We start from the raw sequence: 24,636 nt of genomic DNA on the forward strand, positions 1-24,636 counted from the left end.
GCCAAGGCCCAAAAGAGACTGCAAAGCCAGAAGTACGTCATTTCCACCGTGTTTTTTGAGACATAGGTTTGTCTATAAAGTAGCAATAAAATAAACATGGCGGCCTTGACTTATTTTTGGCCTTTCGGCACTCCCAGCACATGCAAGCATGGCCTTTGAGATTGGCGCACGCTAATCGAAGACGCCATTGCTGGCGGTGTGAATTGAACACCCCCTAGTGCCACCTGATCCTATATGCCTCACGTGCCTCTGCTCTCCACGAACTGTCCGAATTAACTGAAGTATGACCAAATATGTCCGAATTATTGGGAGTTTCGTGCCATAGGGTTATATACATCTTTGACGGGTCCAGGCGGCGTGTCCGAATTAACCGAATTTCCGAGTTAACGGGGGCCGAATTAACCAGGTTTCACTGTATGAACATGCCTAGCTCACTCTACATCATCATCGTTGCTAGCCTCGTACGCTTGCGGAGGCACACAAGCTTGCATCCGCGCACCCACACATGCGCAGACAGAGCTGCACGGCTCGTACGCGTCAAAACGCGGCGCGATCTCTGTGGACAACTCCTCTCTGTTATCGCGCACTTATCTTCCTTATTGCTGTCATCTTCTCATTGCGGCAAATGCAAGAAGCATCTCCCGTCACCCCCTCCACTGACGGACGTTTTTCTCATCGATGCTGAAGTCCCACCTGGCTTGAACGTTTGATGATGCCTCTGTGGCTAGCACAACTTTTCGACTGAAAGCGGCACTGCAGTGGCGTCACCTGTTTGGTCCAATTACGGTAACGCTGCACCACACACCGATACGACACAGGTCAATATGGTGACATCGCTCGTGTACTTCAGTTGGCTACTGGCACTGCTAATAATGGCGCTAGCTATGCACGACACTTATTATTTTCAGTTACAAATTGTCACATTTATTTTAAATCCTCGAATCTAAGCCAACCCTAGAGTTTGGCATGTGATTCGAATAAATTTGGTATGTACACAGAAGCAAGAATCGGCTTTCTAGAGAGATCGTTGAAGCAAAAGCGATAAAAATGCTTTATGAAATGTGTATAAAGCATGCCTTCTATATAGCAAAACAGCTTGATTTTCTTGGAGTGCCAGCATGGGCTACTTAGAATTGATAGGTTGTCAATTCTTTCTGGTTTCCTCATATTGTGCACTGACATGCTCGGCTTACATTCACGTATGTGTGGCGTAAAGTAGCAAAAGGGTCACACAGTAATAAGCTGTACGAAGTAGTGTCTTTGTGTGTACGTATGTGCCTTTAGTCATCCTTTGCTCAGCTTTAGTCATCCTTATGGAATACCAACGTGCCCAAACTGCCACCCTAATGAACCTGTTTGTTGATCTGCGGTGTGATGTTGTGGTCTGTCCCTGCACAGGCCAAATCCCCAGTGGATCAGGAGAAGGACAAGCTCCAGCGGGAACTGGAGGCCCTTCGTAAGCAGGCAGAGCAGTACAAGGCCCAGCTTCAGCAGAAGTCGCACGAAGCTGAGCAGTACAAGAAGCAGCTGGAGCAGATGAAGTCCAGTAGCTGAGAGATGAGAGCAAGAGGAGGACAGAGAATCGTGTGGCCATCGTCATCTCACCAGGGCTTCTTGGGGACGAGGGAACACTTTTTTTTTCCCCCTGATTGCCTGTACATACTGCGCATTGCAATGAACTCATTGTTTTTATAGCAAACATGTGGTTCCCTTGTGTTTCATTTTTAAAAATTTTTTGTGATACCTTGAAAGTTCCAGTGGTGATGTTTTAACACCTTTGATCAAAATACAGTTCAAATAAAGAAAGCGCATCTGGCACAAAAATAATTCTGTTGTATCAGACATTCGTAACATGCCAATTTTAGCGATAAACGTTTAAGATGACTTTTTCTTAATCCAATAATTTGTTATATTTGTGTTTGTTGTATTCATGTTTGATTGTAGTTCATATATATTTAAATATTAGCTTTTTTTTATGCATTTAATGTAGGGGTTAAAGGCAGATGCAACTGGCCTCACAAAGGCCCCCCTACCCAGCTTGATGTGTCATGTCTTCCTCACACTTAGAAATGCACAGGCCAGGCATGTGAGTGCAGACTCTGAATAACTTCTACATGCAGCTTATATTATGCTGCTGCTCCAGCTTGTCAAAGGATTTGGTTAATTTCTAGTTTGGTTTTCACCACAACAAGCAACAACACTTAGTAAGCTAAGCTATTTAAGCACTTTGGCACAAAAGGTAGCTATCTGCACATATAATAATAGCTTTAGCCAATAATGCCAGCTGCTTCAGTCCAAAATTGTGTGAGAAATGACACTATGGGCACATTCATATGGAGGATTGCTGCAGTCTCGGCTGCCTGTGCACTTAGCTTCAGCTTTCTCCACTCTACGAAGTGGAGGGTGAGGAGGACATCGAGGCACCATAGCAGCCGCCAGAGAAGAACACCCCTCCTCCCTCGCGTCACCCCTGTTGTGATTAGCCGCTGGCCCGTGACGCCCTTCGGTCACAGCTCGCACGATTATGGGGAACGGGCCGACGGCCTCGTCAAAATGATTCTCGACACAGATGAATTATGACCAGCGCAGCAATACCTCGTTCAGGAGAGGTTTGAGCAATTAGCAATGATCCGGCCATCACCTGTCAGAATACGATTGGAGTCAGCGGAAAGGGCAACCTACCTACGAATTGGTGGGACCTTATGTCATCGGCTTCCTGACACCGAATTGAGGAAAGTGGCTAAACAATAATCACGCAACGCATAAAAGGAGCTACGGACGGTGGGAGTGATCAGCGACTACCACTTTGCACATTCTTGTACATATGTAAATATATAAGTGTTTGTCGAACGTCCTGAATATCGGACACAGCCTCACGTTCACTTACCTCTCCACGAGGAAAGAGGATCTCACGTCTTCGATCCCCAAGACGCAACACCCCCCTGCCTAGCACGCCACAGGAGAGGGCACGCATCCGGGCCACGTTCCTCGCTTGCGCACGCAATATTGAACTGCGTTCGCCGACTCACCCTCACACCCTTCACTCATACAGAACCTCACGGCGATGTGAGGTTCCGGCTTATGTGCACTGGCTTAAGAGACCATTTATAGTCTCCCTGTGTATAGTGTCCCACCCACACGCACTCAGTGCTTACTTTCTTTTCCTCTTTTCATTCCCCTTTCCCCCACCCCAGTGTAGGGTAGCAAACCGGGTGCTCTTCTGGTTGACCTCCCTGCCTTTCCTGTCCTTGCTCTCTCTCTCTCTCTCACACAGCGTCGCCTACAGCGATGGCAAAAATGCGCCTGGAGTGTCCATGTAATTGCTATCGCAATAAAACTATTCGTGTCGCCGTGAATGAAGTGGTCGCGCAGTGTATCTACAGATAACAATTTGAACACCTGTTGAAGTAAACACCAGAATGCATTCTGTAGCAGAACGGTACTCGCGCTGTTACGATAGTCGTGTGTTAGCTACTCCTTGCTACGAAACCACTGCCTAGAATTGTAGTCAGAACGTTGCAGTAAAGTCACATCCGAGAAACGAATTTTAAGAAATACACAACCGATCTCGGAAGCTGATTGTAGGCTCAAGCACGCGCGCATATATTGCGCTGGCTGCTCCGTACGCCTCAACGCCAGCATAAAATCCCGCCATGCCGAGTTATTGGCCTCGAGCTCCACCACTGGAAAAGCTGGCGCCACCGTCGGCGTGACGTGCTAGGAGGGATCACGTGGACATAGCGACCGCGTCGGCTGCTTCGGGCGCGCCGAAGCGAGCTGAAAACGAGTTTAAATTCCCTCGTACGCTGCGGTCCTCATTTTGTAGCGAAATGTCCCCGCTTCGAGTGTCTCCTTCACAACGCTTCAAAGCACTACAATAGGTAGTGGCTGCCTTTGAAGGCGCGAAACATGGTCGGCTACTGCTCGGTGCCGCAGGGCCGGACGCACGTAACGGAGGCCGGTGTCAGCCTTATTCACACGTAGCCGCAGGACAAGACGCTGCGTGAAGCTTGGCTCGCGAAACATAAAACCGGCAAACAGTCATCGGCTACAACTCGGGTATGCAGCAAGCACAGACGCGAGGAAGATTTCTGCTACGGCGCCCGGTCTGCGATGTTCTGAAAACGCGCACTGAGACGCTCGCCCGAGTCCGCTGCCCGACTAATGTCATGACGGTTTGGTCTATGAACTTGTCGATGCTATGGATACTGGCAAGTTCAGTGGAGTGGAAAGGCAGCGGTTAGAAGCACATTTAAAAAAGCATCGCATATGGTCATGTTTGTGTTATGAATTAATGCACTGGATTAAAAAAAAGGAGCAGCGGGAAATTGCACGCTGAGAACACCGATAAACATACAGTGCGACGCAACTCGAGGAATAATATTGAAAGGTCAAAGAATTTAGAAGAAAGAAAGATTGAATCGTCGCGACGGCACATTACAGTCCCTGTAGGCGTCAAAGTCTCTACAATGAAATTATTTTTGAACAGCTCTGATAGCGCCCACGCAACAATGGTTGCTTGTAAACTGTCAAATGCTTATATTCTGCGGCCTAAAGCTCATGGCACGGTGAGAAAACGCGCGTGCGGAGAAATCGAAACAGTGCGCGGACAAGCATGCAGGCCCGCAATCGTTCGCTGCGAATCTGCGCGATCGCTGCATTGAGGCTTCGTTCTATTACGCTCCATTTAGTTATACAAACACTATAAGAACCTATTTCACATAGTTTGCTCTCGGCGTTTGCCTACCTTCCACGCAAGAAGCCGGTTCGGGAGACTCCATCGCGGCAACCGCGCGCAGTGGCGTTCACTGTACGTATTCGGTAAAGAGATGGCGTCTGTAAACGATTGTGTGCTTTCAGTTTGCCCAAGATTATTATTTAGACACTAAGAAACTTCTCTCGTTTCGAAAGTACTTACAAAAATGTCCGGGAGAACTCGCGCGTGGTGTTTTCAGTGACTGCTGACAGCAAAACCTATGAGGAGCGTGCCACGTGATCCCTCATACTACGCCAGCGAGGCGCTTCTGATAGATGGCGACTCCGTAACTCCTCGCCGCCAATATCACTTCACTACATCTCACAGAACAGTCTCCCACGTTGAAGACGTCACACGTCATACTAAACAGGCAGCACGAGCACGAAAAGAACCCTCAGAAACTGTCACCAAGCATACATCTGGCATACAGCGCTTGCAGGTTTTGCTGCGGCCATCCCATTCGATGTGCTCCCCTGCAAAAAAATATAAAAAAATGTAATACAATGTAATGCGGCATGCGTGCCCGGCCAACCCTGGATGGCACTGTTAGCTGAGGGCTCTAGCGCATGCGGAGGCAGCCGTAGAAGGCGGACCTCGTGACATCTTGTACATTGTCTCTCTTTACACGTGTTTCGTAACATTTTCATAGGATATTGGCGGCGAGGAGTTACGGAGTCGCCCTCTATCGGAAGCGCCTCGCTGGCGTAGTATGAGGGATCACGTGGCGCGCTCCTCATAGGTTTTGCTGTCAGCGCTCACTGAAAACACCACGAGCGAGCTCTCCCGGACATTTCTGTAAGTACTTCCGAAACGAGAGAAGTTTCTTACTGTCTAAATAATAATCTTTGGCAAACTGAAAGCACACAATCGTTTACAGCCGCGATCTCTTTACCGAATACGTACAGTGAACGCCACTGCGCGCGGTCGCCGCGATGGAGTCTCCCGAACCGGCTTCTTGCGTGAAAGGTAGGTAAACGCTGAGAGCAAACTATGTGAAATATGTTCTTATAGTGTTTGTATAACTAAATGGAGCGTAATAGAACGAAGCCTCAATGCAGCGATCGCGCAGATTCGCCGCGACCGACTGCGCGTCTGCATGCTTGTCCGCGCACTGTTTCGCTTTCCCCGCGCGCGCGTTTTCGCATCGTGCCATGAGCTTAAGGCCGCAGAATATGAGCATTTGACAGTGTACAAGCAACCATTGTTGCGTGGGCGCTATCAAAGCTGTTCAAAAATAATTTCATTGTAGAGACTTGACGCCTACGGGACTGTGATGTGCCGTCGCGACAATTCAATCTTTTTTTTTCTTCTAAATTCTTTGACCTTTCAATACTATTTCTCGAGTTGCGTCGCACTATATGTTTATCGGTGTTCTCAGCGTGCAATTTCCCGCTGCTCCTTTTTTGTAATCCAGTGCATTAATTCATAACACAAACATGACCATATGCCATGCTTTCTTTAAATGTGCTTCTTACCGCTGCCTTTCCACTCCACTGAACTTGCCAGTATCTATAATATCACAAGTTCATAGACTAAACCGTCATGACATTAGTCGGGCAGCGGACTCGCGCGAGCGTCTCAGTGCGCGTCTTCAGAACGTCGCGGACCGGGCGCCGTAGCAGAAATCTTCCTCGCGTCTTGGCTTGCTGCATACCCGAGTTGTAGCCGATGACTGTTTACCGGTTTTATGTTTCGCGAGCCAAGCTTCACCCAGCTTGTCCTGCGGCTACGTGCGAATAAGGCTGACACCGGCCTCCGTTACGTGCGTCCGGCCCTGCGGCACCGAGCAGTAGCCTACCATGTCGCGCGCCTTCAAAGGCAGCCACTACCTATTGTAGTGCTTTCAAGCGTTGTAAAGGAGACACTCGAAGCGGGAAAATTTCGCCACTAAATGAAAACCGCAGTGTACGAGAGAATTTAAGCTCGTTTTCAGCTCGCTTCGGCGCGCCCGAAGCAGCCGACGCGGCCGCTATGTCCACGTGATCCCTCCTAGCACGTCACGCCGACGGTGGCGCCAGCTTTTCCAGTGGTGGAGCTCGAGGCCAATATCACAGGCAATTTTGCAGTTCTGCCTTGAACATTTTAACCATCTAGTTCGCTAGAGCCTTTATTCTATCCAGTGCTTTTCTATAACCTTATCCATTGGTTTTGTAGTACTTATGTTTAATAACTTAGTTTATAAACATATCATGTGTGGGTGCACACAGGATTCATTGTCTCTGAGCCTGTAGCTTAGTGTAGATGGCAGAGCTTAATTGTTGTTGCCTTGCTTTACTTTCTTTTTTTTCTTTTATTGCACTTTTCATTGCGGTGATCCGTCAACTGACATAACAGTCACCGCATTATATACAAGTGCACGGATTTTCTTTATTCTGCAGTGAAACCTTTCTTAAAGGTTGCTGTGCCTTAGATAAAACAGTCATTGTGTGTTTTGCGCTTTCAGTAGCACATTATTTTGAATATTTGCATTTGAACTTGCACACTCATTCCTGCGAGTTGTGTTCGTTTGCTAACAAAGCCAACACTAGATACGTAGTTCAAAAGGCAGATGAAAGGGGCTAGTTGGTAGCTGTTGATACTTTCTACCCATCTTATGAAAAACTTTTGCACAAACATACCCACGTGAATGCATAAGAGAGTACATGTGTGCACACAAGAAAAATCTAACTCACTTAAGAATACGTAGTCGCCAGCACGTGCCCTGGCACCCGTACACTTTAGCCATAATTTCCTAATCATTAAGGGATCATATATCAGCGCAAAATCATGTTTTTCTCGCCTCCTCCAAGCTGCAGCAATACTACTGGAGCAGGCGAAAGCCTCCTCGGCGCATGAAAAGCCTTTAAAATGGATGGCTGGATGGATGGATGTTATGAGCGTACCCTTTGGAACGGGGTGGTGAATTGCACCACCAAGCTCTTGTTATTATACTCCCTTATGTCCTACCTAGGTTAAAAAAAGAAAAGGAAAAACCACAATGAATTGCCATAACCAAATTTTCTGACCCCCTATTGTGAACATTATTTTTGTACATTTCCGTTCTTCGTCATTTCCCTACTTTTCTTCCACCAATCTTCCAATCGCCTCTTGCTAATCTCTATTGCGGACATGTTTACTTTCCCCCTGCTCTCGCTGAGCCCAAGGGCGTCAAGGAGACCAGTGGTGCCTGAATCAACCGCTGGGCAGACATCTTCACATTCTAATAAAACATGGTCCATTGTTTCCCTAGCTTTGTCGCAGCAAGCACATGCTTCTTCTTGCTTATATCTTGCTTTGTAAGTGCATATTCTAAGGCCTGAAAAGCCTTCGGGTGTGAGCGCTGCAGTGCGGAGAAGGTGCCAGCCACGTCCACCACTGAAGTTATGCTCTCCCCGTGCGAATGAGACAGCCGGAGTAGAGAGAGAGAATGTTATGTCATCGGGCCCTTGTGAAGACGAACACCTACAGAGTGCCATAGCAGCTTCTAACTCTTCCATAGAGAATGGAGCCTCCATACTTGTGTCTCGTGGACCGGGGATGTCGCTTAAAGCCATGTCAGGGACCAAAAGTGTGCTGCCGGCGATTGTCGCGCAAAATTTCTCTGCAATGTCTATCTCACGGCGGTTTTGATTGAGAGCAAGGGCGTTAAAAGGGTGTCGTTGCTGGGGTCTTGAGCAAGGACCCCGTAGGGTACGCCACACACGGGACAATGGCTTGCGGGGGTCCAGTGGCTCGCAAAAGCATTTTCATCTTTGATCCGCTAGCTTATCTATTCGGCGTTTGATCTTCTTTTGTATGCGCATGCGCCAAGCTTCTCTGAGGTCAAGAATTGGCTTCGTGCGCCTGTACCTCCTTTCAGCTTGGCAACGTAGTGCACGAAGCCTTTCCAATTCAATGTCATTCTCTGTACGCTTTAATGAATGTGTGAAGCAGCGGGTACAATCTTGCATAGCGTCTGCAATTATGTCTTCTAATCTGCGTGCGATATGTCTCTTGCATGTGTCTTCTACACGATCTTGAAAGACTGACAAGTCGATTTGGCGAGATACATCCGGTAATGCGGCGTCTAGTTCATCGATTCTCACATAGGCCGGAATATGATCACTTCCATGAGTTTCAATATCAGTGAACCACTGCACGTTCGAAGTCAGGCAACGTGACACCAAAGTCAAGGCAGCTGCTGTACGTTGTTCCTCGCAGAAATGTCGGACTTCCATCATTTAGAAGACACAAGTTGTGGCCTGATGCAAAGGATATTAGTGACTTGCCCCTCGAATTTATCCTGGAGCTTCCCCATATATGGCGATGAGCGTTGAAGTCCCGTTATTATCCAATGACCGGGAGTAGCAGCCATAATATATTCTAGTCTTTTGCTGTCAAACTTACTTGTTGGGCATAGGTAGACGCCAATAATAGTAAAAGACAGCCTCTTCTTTTTCACACTAACACAGACGTATTTGTTACCGTCGTGTGGCGCTATGGGTAGCGAAAAATACGTTAGGCCCTTGCGAATGTAATCCAGAACCTTACTACTACGAATACACGTGGTTGAAACAAAAGGTTCATGTCCGACAGTCTTTGGAGGCTGATAAGTTCGGTTCACAGATCACCAGTAAAGGGAAGTGGTAGTCAAACACGAACTGTCGAAAATCTGAAATACGTGACCTCAGGCCTCTCACATTCCATTGGAATATGGAGGCACTTCTGACATCATCCCGGAACGATCGCTGTTGCTGTCGATGAGCCATGGTTCTGCTGTTGAAGTTCTCAAGCACTGGACTTCTGAAGGCTCGCTAGAACCGGATTGATGGCATCCAGCACTTGCAACGCACTTCGAGCTGTTGGTGTCTGTAGCTTGTCCAAAAGAGCACGAATAGCACTAACAAGAGATCTGATCATGACAACAATTTGTTGATCTTGGTCCGTCAGTTTATCACGAACAGTCGAAGTGCCCTTTGCTGTGGAAGTCTGATTTCGCTCAGTAGGAGCATGTAGCCTCGGGAGTGCAGGCCAAGCGTCAGCAGCCGGGCTGTTCGTTGTACCTTTGTCCTTTGAGCTGTCTGCGTTTGGCCTGGGCAGAAGAGTGGGTGGTAATGTACGTGGCTGGCGCTCTGTAGAGGCTTTGGAGGTTCGTGATCGACGTCGGCGACGTGTTCTTCGTCGCCTAATAGATGTTGCTGCTTCTCGGTGAGACGAGTGGTCCTAACCATTTTGTTCAATATTGCCATTTCCTTGCAAATTAAAGGGCATCCCTTCGAGGATGCATCATGAGGGCCGCTGCAGTTTGTGCACTTCAGCACACTGGCCTTGCACGTGTTAGTGGTGTGGGGCCCAGTGCAGCGAGAACAGACGGTAGTGTTCTTGCACACACCACTCACATGCCTAAACTTCATGCACTTCCAGCACTGCAGTGATTTTGGTATGAAAGGGTGAACTGCGTGTCGGAAGTGGCCCACTTTTACATGCGATGGTAGGGATTCGCCTTTAAATATGATTTTGACACACCGTGACATGCCGAGACGAAGCGCGTTTGTGATGATGGTGTTTTCTGTAGCTGGCTTGATTAAGATCGACAGATCGGAGTTGACAATGGTCTCGTCGACATCGTAAATTACGCCAGTACTGACTTGTTTGCCCAGCGGAATATGAGGGCGGACTTTCATCCCATCAAGTTCTGTGACACTGTGCAGAGAATCCAACGCAGCCGCGTGTTCTACGTTAGTCTCTAGGACGTTCTTAGGGGTGTTCACTCTAATGCCTTTGATTTCATTCGGAACCAGTGCCTCTAGATGTGAAGACACGGCTTGTCTGTTGAGGCGTCTCAGGTTGTCAGTAGCGAAAACTGGCGCGAACAGGATGGTGAACTCCTCGGTATTCTGCGAAGATCTCACGGTGGACTCACTCGAATTCGAGGATGCGCTGGGAAACCTTCGCTTTGCTTTACGACTCCGCACCGGCTCGAAAATGTCGTCGCAAGAATCTTCTCTGCTGAAATAGTACTGCATGGCGTCGTCGCTGTCAGTGTCGCTTTTGGTGCCGTTGCGCTTCCTGGAGGCAGCCGCCGCGGGCACTGCCGAGTCCGGCGGACGCGCGTGAGACTCCATCTCCATCGCAGTTAAGGAGGAAACAGCAGTTCACTGGCATAGTCTAATAAATCCACGAAGTAAGTAGAGCTGGAAGGGTCAGCATTCTGCCTGAAAGGCACTTCGTCTTCGTCTCGAACTGTGCTGAAATTAGCATATTGTTAAGTATGCAAAACAATTTGTACCCTACGCGCCCCTAACCCGTAGGCAAAACATCTGTGAGCGACTTACATGCAGGGATATATTGGGAGATGATGCAGTGTGTCACAGCATGAGGTAACAAACAATGCCCAACACAGCGCACTGCATGCGATATACCACGGATGCAGCTACACCGCATTTGTTTGCCTTCTCGACGCACGTGTGGTGTTGCGCGCGGATGAACTTGGGACGTAAGGGGCTTCATTAGGCTCACTCAGAGACTTGGCTCTGACTACTAATGAGCGCTCGCATCCCTGCGAGCTTTTATTTTAAATTTATTATTTTTTTTACCGGCACATACTATGACACGGCGGTGAGATGGGGTTAAGAGCGAGTAAAACGCCGTAATTACTCTCAATGCAGAGTACTTCGAAAAACAAAGCGTGGGTTTCCTGCCTGCGCTTTATTGCCGCCGGCAATGATCGAATCGAATAACTGAGGTTTTCTGATACAGTTTTACCACTCTACCAAATATAAGTTCTGCTGCAGACCTCTTGCATGCCATTGAAGAAAAAGTTAGGCGTCCTGTTTAACCTAACGAGTTGATGATGCCTACAGACAGTATATACTATTTTACGGAAAGAATTCCAAGGCAGCGCTTTCTGAGTGATCGAAGCGAGTGAAGCAGCAGAGCCCATTCACGGGCTACGAGTTCTATAGCACGTAGAAAGACGGAAAACTGGGCGAGTTGTACGAGCCCGAAGTTAGGAATTTTTGTAGTAACTTTCACAAACGGTTAACACCAACAATAATCTTCTATATATTGGACACAAACTTAAATTCTATTTAAACAACCGAAGCCACCCACAAGAATGTGTAATGAGAAGGAGAGCTGCTCGCCAATCATGTAACGAATTCATCTATGCAAATCCTCGGTGGCATGCAGCCATTATTAATTCAATAACCATGTGAACAAAAACAACAAAGACATGTTTGGTGATCAAATTTCCTACATGTCTTGTAGCGGCAGCAGCATCGGCGTCGCATGAGAGTTACGTAGACGCTCGCGTCTACACGAGGCACGAGAGGCTCGCAGGCTCTGGCACGGGCTAGCGTTCCAAAAGGGTATAAAAAAAAAAGAATGCTACGCTAGAGATCGAGTGTCGGTTTTTATGCGAAGCATATTAACGTAGGTTTCGGGCCTTCGCGCGACGCCCGGCGGTAGCCACCATTGACCCTGAAGTGGGGTCACGTGACATGACGTCACGTGATGACGTCACACCGGCTGCAGATGGGGCCTCATATTGCGCCGTCGGTCGCCTCCCGGCGGTGGCCACCATTGACCCTGAAGTGAGATCACATGGTGTGACGTCACGTGATGACGTCACACCGGCTGCAGATGGGGCCTCATATCGCGCCGTCGGACGTCGCCCGGCGAAATAAGGCGTACCTGTAAAATACACCTTATTTCATTTCTCTTTTGTGAGATTACGCGCTTTTATGGCAAATGGTGGACGTTATTCACATTTGTACTAGTAAAGGTACCCCCCCTCATTTCCATAGAAATTACCTTGGGTTGCCAGCCCCCCTCCCCCGGAGGTTGCCCCCCCCCACACACGCACGCACACGCGCGCGCGCACACACACACACACACAAACACACACACACACGCGCGCACGCACGCACGCACGCACGCACGCACACCATATATTTTGCACAATGATATGGAATGTTACTTTTTCCTCTCTTTTATTCATGTTATATTTACTATCGCCGAGGTATCTATCAAAAAAAATTAAATTATAGGGTTTTACGTACCAAAACCACTTTCTGATTATGAGGCACGCCGTAGTGGAGGACTCCGGAAATTTTGACCACCTGGGGATCTTTAACGTGCACCTAAATCTAAGTACACGGGTGTTTTCGCATTTCGCCCCCATCGCAGGTATCTATCAAGCAAGGCCACGATCTATCAAGCAAGGCCACAATCTACATGTAGACCGGCAACTGTCTCCACATCGACCCCTTACAACTACTGCGCCCAGCCTTCTGCGCACCATCGTCGTCAACTGTGTCGTCACAGCGCAGTTCCTTTAGTTGGCACGGAAGCAGCATTTGGAGCACCATGGCTCATACAGCGCACCTTTCCACTTCGCAGGTCTGTAAAAACTTCCCGCTTTATGCTACGAAAAGTGACGGCCCATTTTTGCTATTGCTTCCGTGCCAGCAAGTGCTCTGTGAAATTGTCGGAGGTTGTTTCTCTATGGCGTTGCTGTTAATGCGCTCAGAGGTGACGTGGAAACTAATTTGGGTCCTACCACGCGTACTGAGGCATTACTTGAGCTGCAGAATTTGCCCGGAAATCCTTCTGAGCAGACGGAAGTTCTTTTCCGGCTGCTAAAAGACCTTCAGGCTCGTTCTGTACAATCTGCTAAGGGTCAGGTCGAGTTTGTTAACGACGTCAAGGCTATTAAGGTCGATCAAAAGAACATCGAGACCAAAATGGAATGTATCCAGAAAAGATTAAACCTTGACGAAAAAAAGAATGTTTTAGACCATCTCTATGATGACATAACTGGCATTCAGGCGTCGGCTCAAGCCCAAACAACTCGGCTTGACTCTTACTACTGCACGTTGACGAACTTGAGGACAGATCGCGACGCAATAACCTCACATTTCATGGCATCCGCGACTCTCGCAAATAGTGGGAACGGTCCGAATCACGCATAAGAGAAGCATTATAACCGACGTAATCGACAGACTGCCTGACACGGCAATCGAACGTGCTCATCGCATTAGTCACCACACGCCTAGTAAGTGTCGCCCAATTGTAGTTAAATTCACCAGCACGAAAATAAAAGAAAAAGTACTTTCCATGCGCGCACAGCTGAAAGAAAAGGATATTTCCATCTCCGAAGGTTTTTCGCCCGCCACCCGTCACGTCCGTAGAAAACTAATTGAATACGCTAAAAGCCAGCACGAACCATGCCCTTTCCAGTTAAGGTACACCAAACTAATCGTGAATAAAAAAACAGTTCGTCTATGACCCGGCAACAGACACTGTCAACGAGCATGCGCCATATGAACCACGAGAGAACGGCCGGCATGTAAATTCCCAGCACGCGCCCAGTTAGGAAAACGTGAGGGGATGTGGACGAGAACCATGCATCGTATCAGTGTTCCTTGCTAGTATATTCGAAGCATCACGAATAAGCGCACTTCCTTAGCATCTGCCTTGGAGACTTGCAATGCTGACATTTTTGTGCTTACCGAAACGTGGCTGCATTCACAGATTCAAGATAACAAAATTCTTCGAACTGCACACCATTTTTCACTGTATCGTTGTGACCGTCCAGTGCGTCTGGGAGGCGGCGTGCTCTTAGCCATATCTAAAGATTTCTCATCTCAGTGCATTCATGTCAATACTGACCTCGAAACGGTTTGGGCCATCGTTGAAATAAATCGCCAGAAGATAATCATTGGTGTTTGTTACCGCCCCCCCCCCACTTATTCATATAATTTCGTAAATGAGATGCATGATATCATTAACATTGTTACATCTCGTCATCCAACATTACCTTTATTTTTGCTTGGCCATTTTAATCTACCGAACATAATATGGAACACTGAACCTCCAACTTTACACCCTTTTTCTTCATTAGCCAATGAGTTCTTAGACATTTGCTCTGTCTTTAGCTTTCACAACTTGCTACTCAACCCATACGAACTACCGAATCCGTTGAGAACACACTTGACCTTGCATTAACATCGCGGCCTGACATAGTTTCCGACATCACCTATTCACCCGGCTTGAGCGACCATTCGGCACTTTCGTTTGACGTAAATATTTTGCGACCAAAAAACCGGTAAAAAATTCAAATCTTTTCGAGACTACGCGAAAGGAAATATTGAAGCCATCAACGTCGAATTACCTGCTTTTCTAGACGTGTTTTTAAACAGCTTCGACAGCCGTAGCGTTCAGACCAACTGGAATATGTTTGCTGCAAAAATTGCTGAACTAACAAACAAATACATCCCACTGCGCACCCTTGCATGTAATCTAAACGCCCCATGGTATAACATCCGTCTCAAGCGCCTGTCTAATAAAAAGAAACGCCTGCACAAATTAGCCAAACGTTCACCTAGCGTAAACCGTTGGACCAATTACAAACTGGTGGCAGATAAGTATTTAGCCGCACTTAAACAAGCCAAGGATCGCTTTCTTGGCAATACCTAGCCATCAATGCTTAAAACCGACACCAAGAAATTCTGGCGCGTCATTAACCCCAAGGCGGATGACATAACCTTAATCGACAGCTCTGGAAATGTTATTCCAACTAATGAATATGCGTCCGCACTGAATGAAGTTTTCATGCACAACATTTAATCAGCTACACACATTACTCTTCCATCCACGCACGACTACAATTACCAAGTAATGTTTCCCATAATCATTGAACCAGCAGGCATCGTACCAATTATCTCATTTTTAAAACTGTCTTCGGCTCCAGTACACGATTTAATAAACGCGAAATTTGTGAAAAGCACTAGCTGTTACTCTTCAATTTTTCTAGCAATGATATTCCAACAGTCGCTAGGTAAGGGTTCTTTGCCTGCTGAATGGAAGATAGGGAAGGTGATCCCACTCCATAAGTCGGGTGACAAGCATTCTCCATATAACTACCGCCCTAGCTCGCTCACTTCCATTCCATGTAAGATGTTAGAACAATACTTGCCTCTAATCTTGCTAGCTTTCTTGAAACTAATTCAGTCTTTTCACCATCGCAACATGCCTTCCGCAAGACATTCATGTGAAACACAACTAGTTTTATTTACGCGTAAGCTAAACATCATTCTTGACCGCTCTTCAACTGCCGACTATATTTTTGGACTTTTCGAAAGCATTTGACAAAGTGTGCCATAACCTTCTAATGTTTAAGCTGCATCGAATTAACATTGATCCCAGACTACTTACATGGCCTGAGTGCGTTCTTTCAAACCGTTCACAGTTCGTCTTCGCTAATTACTCAAACTCACATCCAAGCAGAGTACAGTCCGGCGTACCTCAAGGGTGGGTACTTGGTCCCCTCCCTTTTTTAATTTACATAAATGATCTACCCTCTTGTGTTTTCTCTAACATTAATTTATTCGCCGATGATTGCGTAATCTTCAGGGAAATAATATGCGACACTGATACATCTTCTCTTCAATCCGACCTTAACGCTATTTCTACTTGGTGCCAATCATGGTCAATGGAATTAAATATAAATAAATGCAAATTTATGCGCGTGTCCAGAACTTCTAACCAGCTTCCTTCTTACTGCGTCAATAATCTCCCCTTAGACCCTGCTTCAGCCTACAAATATCTTGGTAACCATATTACTAGAAACCTCGATCTTGTGGTCCATGCACGCTTCTTACGTAATTAAAAAATGGCTGTGGCTTAGCTAAGGTTAAGCCCAGGATGCGAAGCATACTAGCCTTTATTTTAGTTGTTGAACCACTGTTTAGCCTGGTGAACTGCTGTTCCTTGGCTATATTTGGTTCGGCTAGACGAAGAAACAACTCATGCGTTACCCTGCTTCGCCTTCAAGAGTGGAACGCGACAGCGTTCCCGTCGACCCGCCAGCGACTACGCGCCCCGCATTGGACGCGGTGAGCGTCGAGCAACGCAGCGTTCGGCGCGGCAACGAAATGTGCGCCTGAGCAAGCGTCGCACGCCTGAGCCTTAGAAACAGCTCGTTTCTAAGGCAACACCGCATTCACTAGAGGCGCTTTTGTACCGCTTTGAAGCATCGTACTCGTGGCTCAGTGGTAGCGTCTCCGTCCCACACCCCGGAGACCCTGGTTCGATTCCCACCCAGCCCGTCTTGCAAGAGTTGAGCCAAAGCCACTTCTCCTCTGTCGTGACGTCACGGTGTCACGTGATTTCATGGTCACCGCCGCGCCTGAGGAGCTGGGTTGAGCCCTCGTAATATGCTTCGCATAAAACGCTAACCGCATGCTGGGATACCTTAAACGCAATTTCACTAAAATACCGTCTTCCCTAAAATTAATGCTATACAAGTCACTAGTCCGCTCAAAGCTTGAGTACGCCGGAGCAGTTTGGGATCCCTTTCAGAAAAAACCTAATTCACTCATTAGGAATGGTACAAAATAACTTTGCTCGTTTCGTTTTTTTCTAATTATAACCGAACTGCCAGCGCTTCTGTAATGAAATTAAGCCTTGATTTGCCATCTTTAGCCTCTCGCAGTAAAGGCCTTAGACTTTCACTTTTTCAGAAGATATTTCATCATCCTTCCCTTCGCGATGAACTTATCTCCCCTCCTCAATACATTTCATCAAAATTAGATAACAATAACAAAGTTGGAATTTCATCATGTCAAACCAATGTCATGTCTCATTCATTACTTCCGCGTACATCTGCTGAGTGGAATCGCCTACCCGCCTCAACCGCTGCTATTGTTGACCATCAGCACTTCATGTCAGTATTAGATAACATTCTATAAGCAGGAGCACATCATCCATGTTTTTGTACTACCAATTGTATCACTGTTATTGTATTACCGGAACACTGTATTACTGCACTGCATGCATCGTATTTCATTTTATTAACCAGCACTCCAAGAACACTCAGATAACATTGTATAACTGAGAGCCATCTATTTCTGTACTATTAACCATTTTGCTGCACTGTACTTTTTTTCTGTATTTGATGTAACCACTCCCCTCTTTAATGCCACTGGCCCTGAGGGTACACGAAAACAAGGACCCAGAGGTCCCCACCAGGCTGGGAAACAGCGTCCAGGAGGACACCAGCCCTGACCTCACCTTCGTAAGAAGAGCGAGACAGGCGGTCTGGGAAAATATGCTGGAAAGCCTGGGTAGTAATCATTACAACATCAAGACGCAAATCGGAATGGCTCACGTAAAGCGTCGGATAGGTACAGCAAAAATAACGGATTTGGATGCCTTTAGAGAAGCCTGTGATGGACATCCGCTGGGCGCGATACTGTCGATCGAGGAATGGGGGAATATGCTGAAGGAAAGGCAAAGCGAGTACACCAAGGAGATTGACCGCACAGAGCAAATACCGGAGGTTAACTCCAGACTGCTTCGGCTATGGGAGGCAAGACAGAGCCTGACCAAAAGGTGGAGGAGACAGAAGTTTAATAGGAATCTAAAGCTGAAGATTGCGGAAATTACGCAAAAGACAGAAGAGTATGCGGAACAATTGGCGAGAGCAAATTGGAAGCAATTTAGCAATTCCTTAAGCGGAACCCTGAGTACTGCCCGAACGTGGAGCATACTCAAAGCGCTCCAGGACCCGACTAAAACCAAGTCGGAGAACAACAAGGCCATACAGAGGCTGGTTCACCAGCTCATAGAAAGAGTAAGGCACAAGTGCTTCGGGGACGGTGACCCAGCAGCCTACACGGAGTGCTACAAGGGGAAAGAAAATTCTGATCTGGACAGGCCTATAACCAAAGAGCAAGTATACCAGATAACCAAATAACCAAATACCAAATACCAGTATACCAGATAACCAAAGAGCAAGTATACGCAGCAATAAGAAATACCACTAGGAATACGGCTGCAGGCGCAGGAAAGATAAAGAACGCGCTGATTCGCAACCTCAGTGATGAGCTGGTAGTCGAACTTACTGACTAACCCAACAAGCACTGGGCGGAGGAGACAGTACCCGAGGAATGGAAGCATTCGGAGGTAGTGATGATTCGAAAACCTGGCAAAAAACTGCAAGTATAAAATCTTAGACCAATCTCCCTCATGTCATGCAAGCTGTACGAGCGGGTGGTTACAATGAGGCTACAAAATTATATGGAGGACAACGAGCTGTACCCCCCAAGCATACCTGGATTCCGCGCTAAATTATCGACGCAAGACGTGCTCCTCCAGCTCAAGGAGGAGGTGCTCAGCAACGTCCCACGGAACAGCTAACACGTCATCATGGCACTGGACATTAAAGGAGGCTTCGACAATGTCAGCCACGTCCCCCGTCAAACTGGGTCGACTCTGCTCGAAAACCACACGCGACGAGACCGGTTCGCAAGGCTGTGGCAAGAAGCATAGCACGTCATATGGAAGATGTGCTACAGGCGTGGTGTACGAAATTCCCCTTGAGTGCGGCAAGTCCTATATAGGACAGACTGGACGCTGCATAAATGAACGAGCCAGGGAACACGAACTAAATCTAATGAAAGATGGTGTGGCACATTTGCCTGCGCACTGCAAGGCCTGCATGTGCAAACCACGGTTTTAGGAGATTAGGATTCTTGGCAGAATAGATTTCAAACCGCATGAGCTGATGGAAGCCTACTATATATAAAAAAAAGGAAGGAACAAATTGCATTAGTGATACATCTATCGTGCTCTATAAATCAGAAACTAGATTGTTTGACCACTAGGTAGCGTAGATCTGTGAACAGCCAGCGCATGCGCGTATGTATATATATATTCTTGGGTCACAGCCCAAAATAAATCAGTTGGAAGTGCCGCCTGTGTCTTCTTTATGTGTCTTTCTTTTGTGAGTGTTCAATTGCGGCAAAAACATGTCTTTTAGAAGCCATCCTCACAGGAATGGATAGCCTGAACTGTGGCAGAAGGATTCATGGCTACGTCAAGGCCTACCTCTCTAACCGGACAGCAACAATCGGCCTGGGAGCACTTTCGCACCCGAAACAAGGGAACTCCTCAAGAGTCGGTCATCTCCCCCTTCCTCTTCAACGTCGCAATGATCGAGCTAGCAAGACAACTCGAACAACTTGAAGGCATACGGCACGCCATGTACGCTGACGACATCATGGTATGGGTGAACCGGGGATCGCTCAGTGAAAAAGAAGAGTGCCTGCAAAAAGCGGCCACCTGCGTAGAAACCTACATTAGGGCCAGGGGCCTCGCCTGCTCGACGGAGAAGTCCGAGCTCCTAAGGGTGTGGCGAGGCAAACAAAATCGAACGGTCCCTACAAGCGATGAGCTCAGCCTCGCGGGACAACGCATTCCGGAGAAGACCACCATTCGGATTCTGGGGATGTGGCTTCAGTACAATCAATGGTGCAGTCATACTCTGACACTGCTGAAGACTGCCACCATGCAGGTAGCCCGTATGATCAACAGAGTATCTAGCAAGAGACACGGTATGAAGGAGAGCGACACACTCAGGCTAGTCAGGAGCCTCGTGGTTAGCAGAGTGGTGTATAGCCTTTCCTACCACAAATGCATCAAGCAAGGAGAAGAACAAGCCGACGCCATACTGCGAAAGGCGTACAAAACTGCGCTTCACCTGCCGCTGTGCACGTCGACCGCGAAACTGCTGGCCCTGGGACTGCACAATACCTTCAGTGAACTAAGAGAAGCGCTACTATGCTCTCAGGCACGTAGGTTGATGCAGACCCCCACGGGAAGGGTGCTCCTGCGAAGATACGGCGGCGGCAACATGATCCAAGAGATCGAACGTACCGAGGCCATTCTGGACAAGTATCGCAGTACACTGCGAGTCGCACCGATACCCAAGAATGTGGACCGGAGCCTGCGCAAGGCGCGTAGAGAACCTTGGCGAACAAGGACAACACAAGGTATACGCACGCGGCAACGTTCGTGAAAGACGGAAGACAAAACAGCAGAGCAGTGGCATCGGTGGCTAATTCGGACCTCAAGGAGATCACCAGCGCATCACTACAGGACTGCACGGTAGTCGAGGCCGAAGAGGCAGCTGTGGCTCTGGCAGCACTGGAGGGCTATCGATCTGGCAGGTCACACGCGCACACGCGCACACACGCGCACACGCGCACACGCGCACACGCGCACACGCGCACACACGCACACACGCACACACACATGCATACATACACACATACATACACACACACATACATACATACACACATACATACACACATACACACACATACATACACACATACACACGCATGCATGCATGCGCGGAGTCACGCAAAGCTAACCTAAACGGCTAAACGGGAGCTCAGTTCTTGAAGATTTCGTTCATGCGAACTGTTTATAGGCCGGATAGCACACCTTTCTTGCGCACAAACGGCACTGTTCTTTCGTTATTTCGGGCACTATTGCACTGTGTGAAAGTGGGGCATGACTGAAGACTGTTAGTGGCCGTATTACCTGATCAAAGCTATCGTTATATTGTAGTTACCCGACTCTTCAAATGAACTCTTGACGACTTACAAAATTTGCCAGTAATAAAGCGAAGATAAATGATAATATATTTTGTTATTCTTTTGTAAGTTCAAATTTTTTTTCAATGCGTGAAACAGTGCATTATACGTATCGAAACGAGATAAATGCAGCGTCTATGTGGGTTGTAGGGGTTGGAGGACGGACTCCGGGATGAAAACCAAACTTGGGAGGGTTTATTTTACATTATTTACAAGGAGGTGAGAGTCAAGTAACATTCGTACAGTCATTACGGGCCGGCAGCAACTCGGACGCTGCGGCCCGCGGCAAGAAGTTCGAGAGAGGTCAATCAGGGAATCAGGGAATGCTCCAGAATGCTTCTTATAAACCCTTCAAGCACTGGAAGTCGCGTCATGTTTGACCAATGGGAGAGTCCGCTCAGATGACGCCACTTTCAGCCAATGGTTGGCGCCCGTATCGCGTTGTCACACCCGGCGGCTCTCTGCGGTCTTGCCTCGCAGACTTGCAATCCACTTCTTCTAAGGTGGAGAAGGAGGGGGGGCGCTCATGCTCCATTGTACAAGGGCCCACCTGCTCCCGGTGGCTCTGCTCCGCAGTGGTGGCAAATGCCTTCTTCAAAGGCGAAGGGGGACGATTGGGCTCCATTGTCCGAGGACCCCTTCTAATCCCGGCGGCGTACGACCTTGTTGGCACGTGAACTTGTTGGCTCGTGCGCTCCTCTGGAATGTGCTTTCCTGCTTCTGCATTCCTCAATTAGCTGTGCTGCGATTCGATGTGGTCTGGGGAACTCGAAGTAGCCTCAGGAAACGGCGCCATATCTAACAGGGTGCGTGTGTGTGTGCGCGTGCGTGCGTACGTTGTGTCTGCGACTTGTTTTCCCCAGTTCTGCGCAGTGGTGGCAAGGGAGAAACATGTGCCTCGGGTAAATTAGGCCCTCTGCATAAAGATATATGGTTCCATTTCAGTTCAACGCGCTGTGTGTTTCCGCACATGACCACTTGGGTGAATGCACTACCGCATAATACCTTCGTCGACGCGGTTCTCGATGTGCTGCGTTCCGTTAACGAAGTCGGAATAATAGATTTCCTTTGTTGGAATGCTTGCAGTCAGTGACAAACTTGTCCATTTACAGGGTCTCAAATAACTTTTGTATTAATGCATTTTGCGCACGTGTTAGTGTTATTGTGTGCTTGTGCTTCATTTTTCTTCTCTCGCCCCGTTTCATCCCTCGCGACCTCAACTGGAGTCGCATGCCAAGCCTGTTGATATAATTAAACATTATCTATCTCTCTAACTTGTCCGTGTACTTTGAACCAGTCAGAGAAAAAAAAAACGCGGCATAAATAATTGTGCACTAAATCAGTACTTAATTGGTCGGTAACTGTGTATATTGACTAGAACATGCAGAAAACATTATCCTATGGCCTTTACTTTTTTCAGTGAATTCTGCAATGCCTTGGATTGAAATTATAATTATTTGATGTATTTGTCAGCAGTTCATCATAATTTGTGACAGAAGGGAATATTCTAGGCATTTTAAAGCATCGAAAATGTATGTTGAGCAAAAACTCTAGAACTTTCTATGCGTTCCCAGGAATTTTGGACATTGTCTCTGTGGCCACTTGCTGAACTTCACCGCAATGCGCTAGCATAATTCAATAGGCAACATTAAAAAAAATGATATTTCAAGAGACCGCCCGACTTTTAACAATTTTCAGTCAACAACGTTGAGACGGTACGCCCTTCTAATAACAGGCGTATTTACGGCAGTTATTCATAACTTTCCTGCTGCGTTAAGGTAGTGTTTTAACCTGACCAAAACACTGTTATGACGCAACAAAGACTACGATGAAGTACCATAAGTACGCATGTTAACAAAAGGTCCTACCCTCTCGACGTTGTTAACTGAACGTTGTAGAAATTGCAGCCGCCTTCCGATATTTGTCCCCCTAAATGTTGTCCATTGAGTAGCGCAGGTATACTGCGGTGGAGTTTGACAGAGAGGCGAAGGGGCAATGTCCGAAATTCCTGGACGTGTCAGTCCATTTCGCTCACGTAAAAGATTATTAAGAATTTTGATAATTTATACAAGCGCAGTTAAATTTCTTCGTCCGGTAATTTATTCACATCTGGCTACAAATGTAAACAATGCCGTTCAAGACACGCTCCTTTCAGATGGATGGATGAATAGATGGATGTTATGAGCGTCCCCTTTGGAACGCGGCAGTGGGGTGAGCCACCAAGCTCTTGCTCTTATACTGCCTAGTGTCCTACCTAGGTTAAAAAAAAAAAAACACTGTGGACTCCCACAACCAAATTTTCCGATCCCCTATTGCGAACTTTGCTTTTGTACGTCTCCGTTTTTTGTCGTTTCCCTACTTTTCTTCCACCAATTTTCCAATCGCCTCTTACTAATCTTTACTGCGGACATGTTTACTTTTCCCCTGCTCTCGCTGTACCCGAGGGCTTCAACGAGGCCAGTGGGGCCTAAATCGACCGCTGGGCAGATATCTTCACATTCTAATAAAATATGCTCCATGGTTTTCCTAGCTTTACCACCGCAAGCACATGCTTCTTCTTCCTTATTATATCTCGCTTTATAGGTGCGTGTTGTAAGGCATTCCGATCACGCTTCGAAAAGTAATGAGCTTCCCTTTGAGTTATCATAAATTGTTTCTTTCCTGATTTCGTTTTCTCCTCTTAAGTAGTTACTCGTGGCAGGTTGTTTCTTTACCATTGCCGCCACCCATGAAGTTATTTCGGCCTCTGACTTTCCGCATCCAGGGTTTTTCGCCTCCCGGCGAGCGATTCCTGCCCATTTTTCACACGTACCGCCCTTCGTTCCGCGGCAACCAACGAGTGTTCGAAATTTGAGGAGACGGCTCGGGAGTGTGCCCTCCCCGCACCTGGCTGTCGTCGACGACACTAATTAATCTCTAGAATATAAAAATATGTTTAGTATATAAGCTACATGGCCTTCAGCAACACATCGTTTGTGTCATCCTCGCATCGCCCGGTTCAAGGTAGCAAACCTGTCTTTCCTCTCTCACTCACTCCCGCGTTTGTGGTACTCGCTTAGCCTAAGGGGTACGTAGCCCTGAGATCATGCTTGGAGATGAGCTTGAATCATGCTCCGCTCTGAGGCCATGTTTCGCGATTTAAATTGATGAGGCTGTCATTGAATACCCAACTACGCGGCGAGTTGAAGTTGTTCATTTCGACATCCGCTTGGTGGCCACATCGACGGGCTTGTCCCGAATTCTCGGTGCTCATGCTCAGATTATGTGGACGCTGTTTCGGGAAAGGCAGAACAGGGCCAGGCGAGTTCGCTCGAAATCGAAGTCAGTCAGAGCTCGCTAATGAGCTTCTCTCGGGACCGCCTTTATCCGCGCGCACTCTGCATGTATGCGTGCATGCACGAGCTGGCAAACAAGGCAATCAATCGGTTGGTTCACCGCGCCCATTCGTTGCACGCGCTCTATGCGCCCGAG

The 24,636-nt window shown here is 47.5% G+C and overlaps 1 protein-coding gene across 7 annotated transcripts in view; it reads left to right on the forward strand.

Moving 5' to 3' along the window:
- The window catches only part of LOC135910090 (GA-binding protein subunit beta-1-like), a 74,162-nt gene extending 72,463 nt beyond the window's left edge, over positions 1 to 1,699 (forward strand). For all 7 annotated transcript variants that reach the window (XM_065442104.2, XM_065442106.2, XM_065442101.2 and 4 more), the window contains one exon: positions 1,399 to 1,699. In XM_065442104.2, coding sequence (XP_065298176.1) covers positions 1,399 to 1,554 — 156 coding nt within the window. In that variant the 3' untranslated portion in view covers positions 1,555 to 1,699. The remainder of the gene's footprint in view (positions 1 to 1,398) is intronic.
- The last annotated feature ends 22,937 nt before the right edge of the window (positions 1,700 to 24,636 follow it).

Source organism: Dermacentor albipictus, chromosome 4 (assembly GCF_038994185.2).
Source record: "Dermacentor albipictus isolate Rhodes 1998 colony chromosome 4, USDA_Dalb.pri_finalv2, whole genome shotgun sequence".
In the NCBI taxonomy this organism is placed as follows: Eukaryota; Metazoa; Arthropoda; class Arachnida; order Ixodida; family Ixodidae; genus Dermacentor; species Dermacentor albipictus.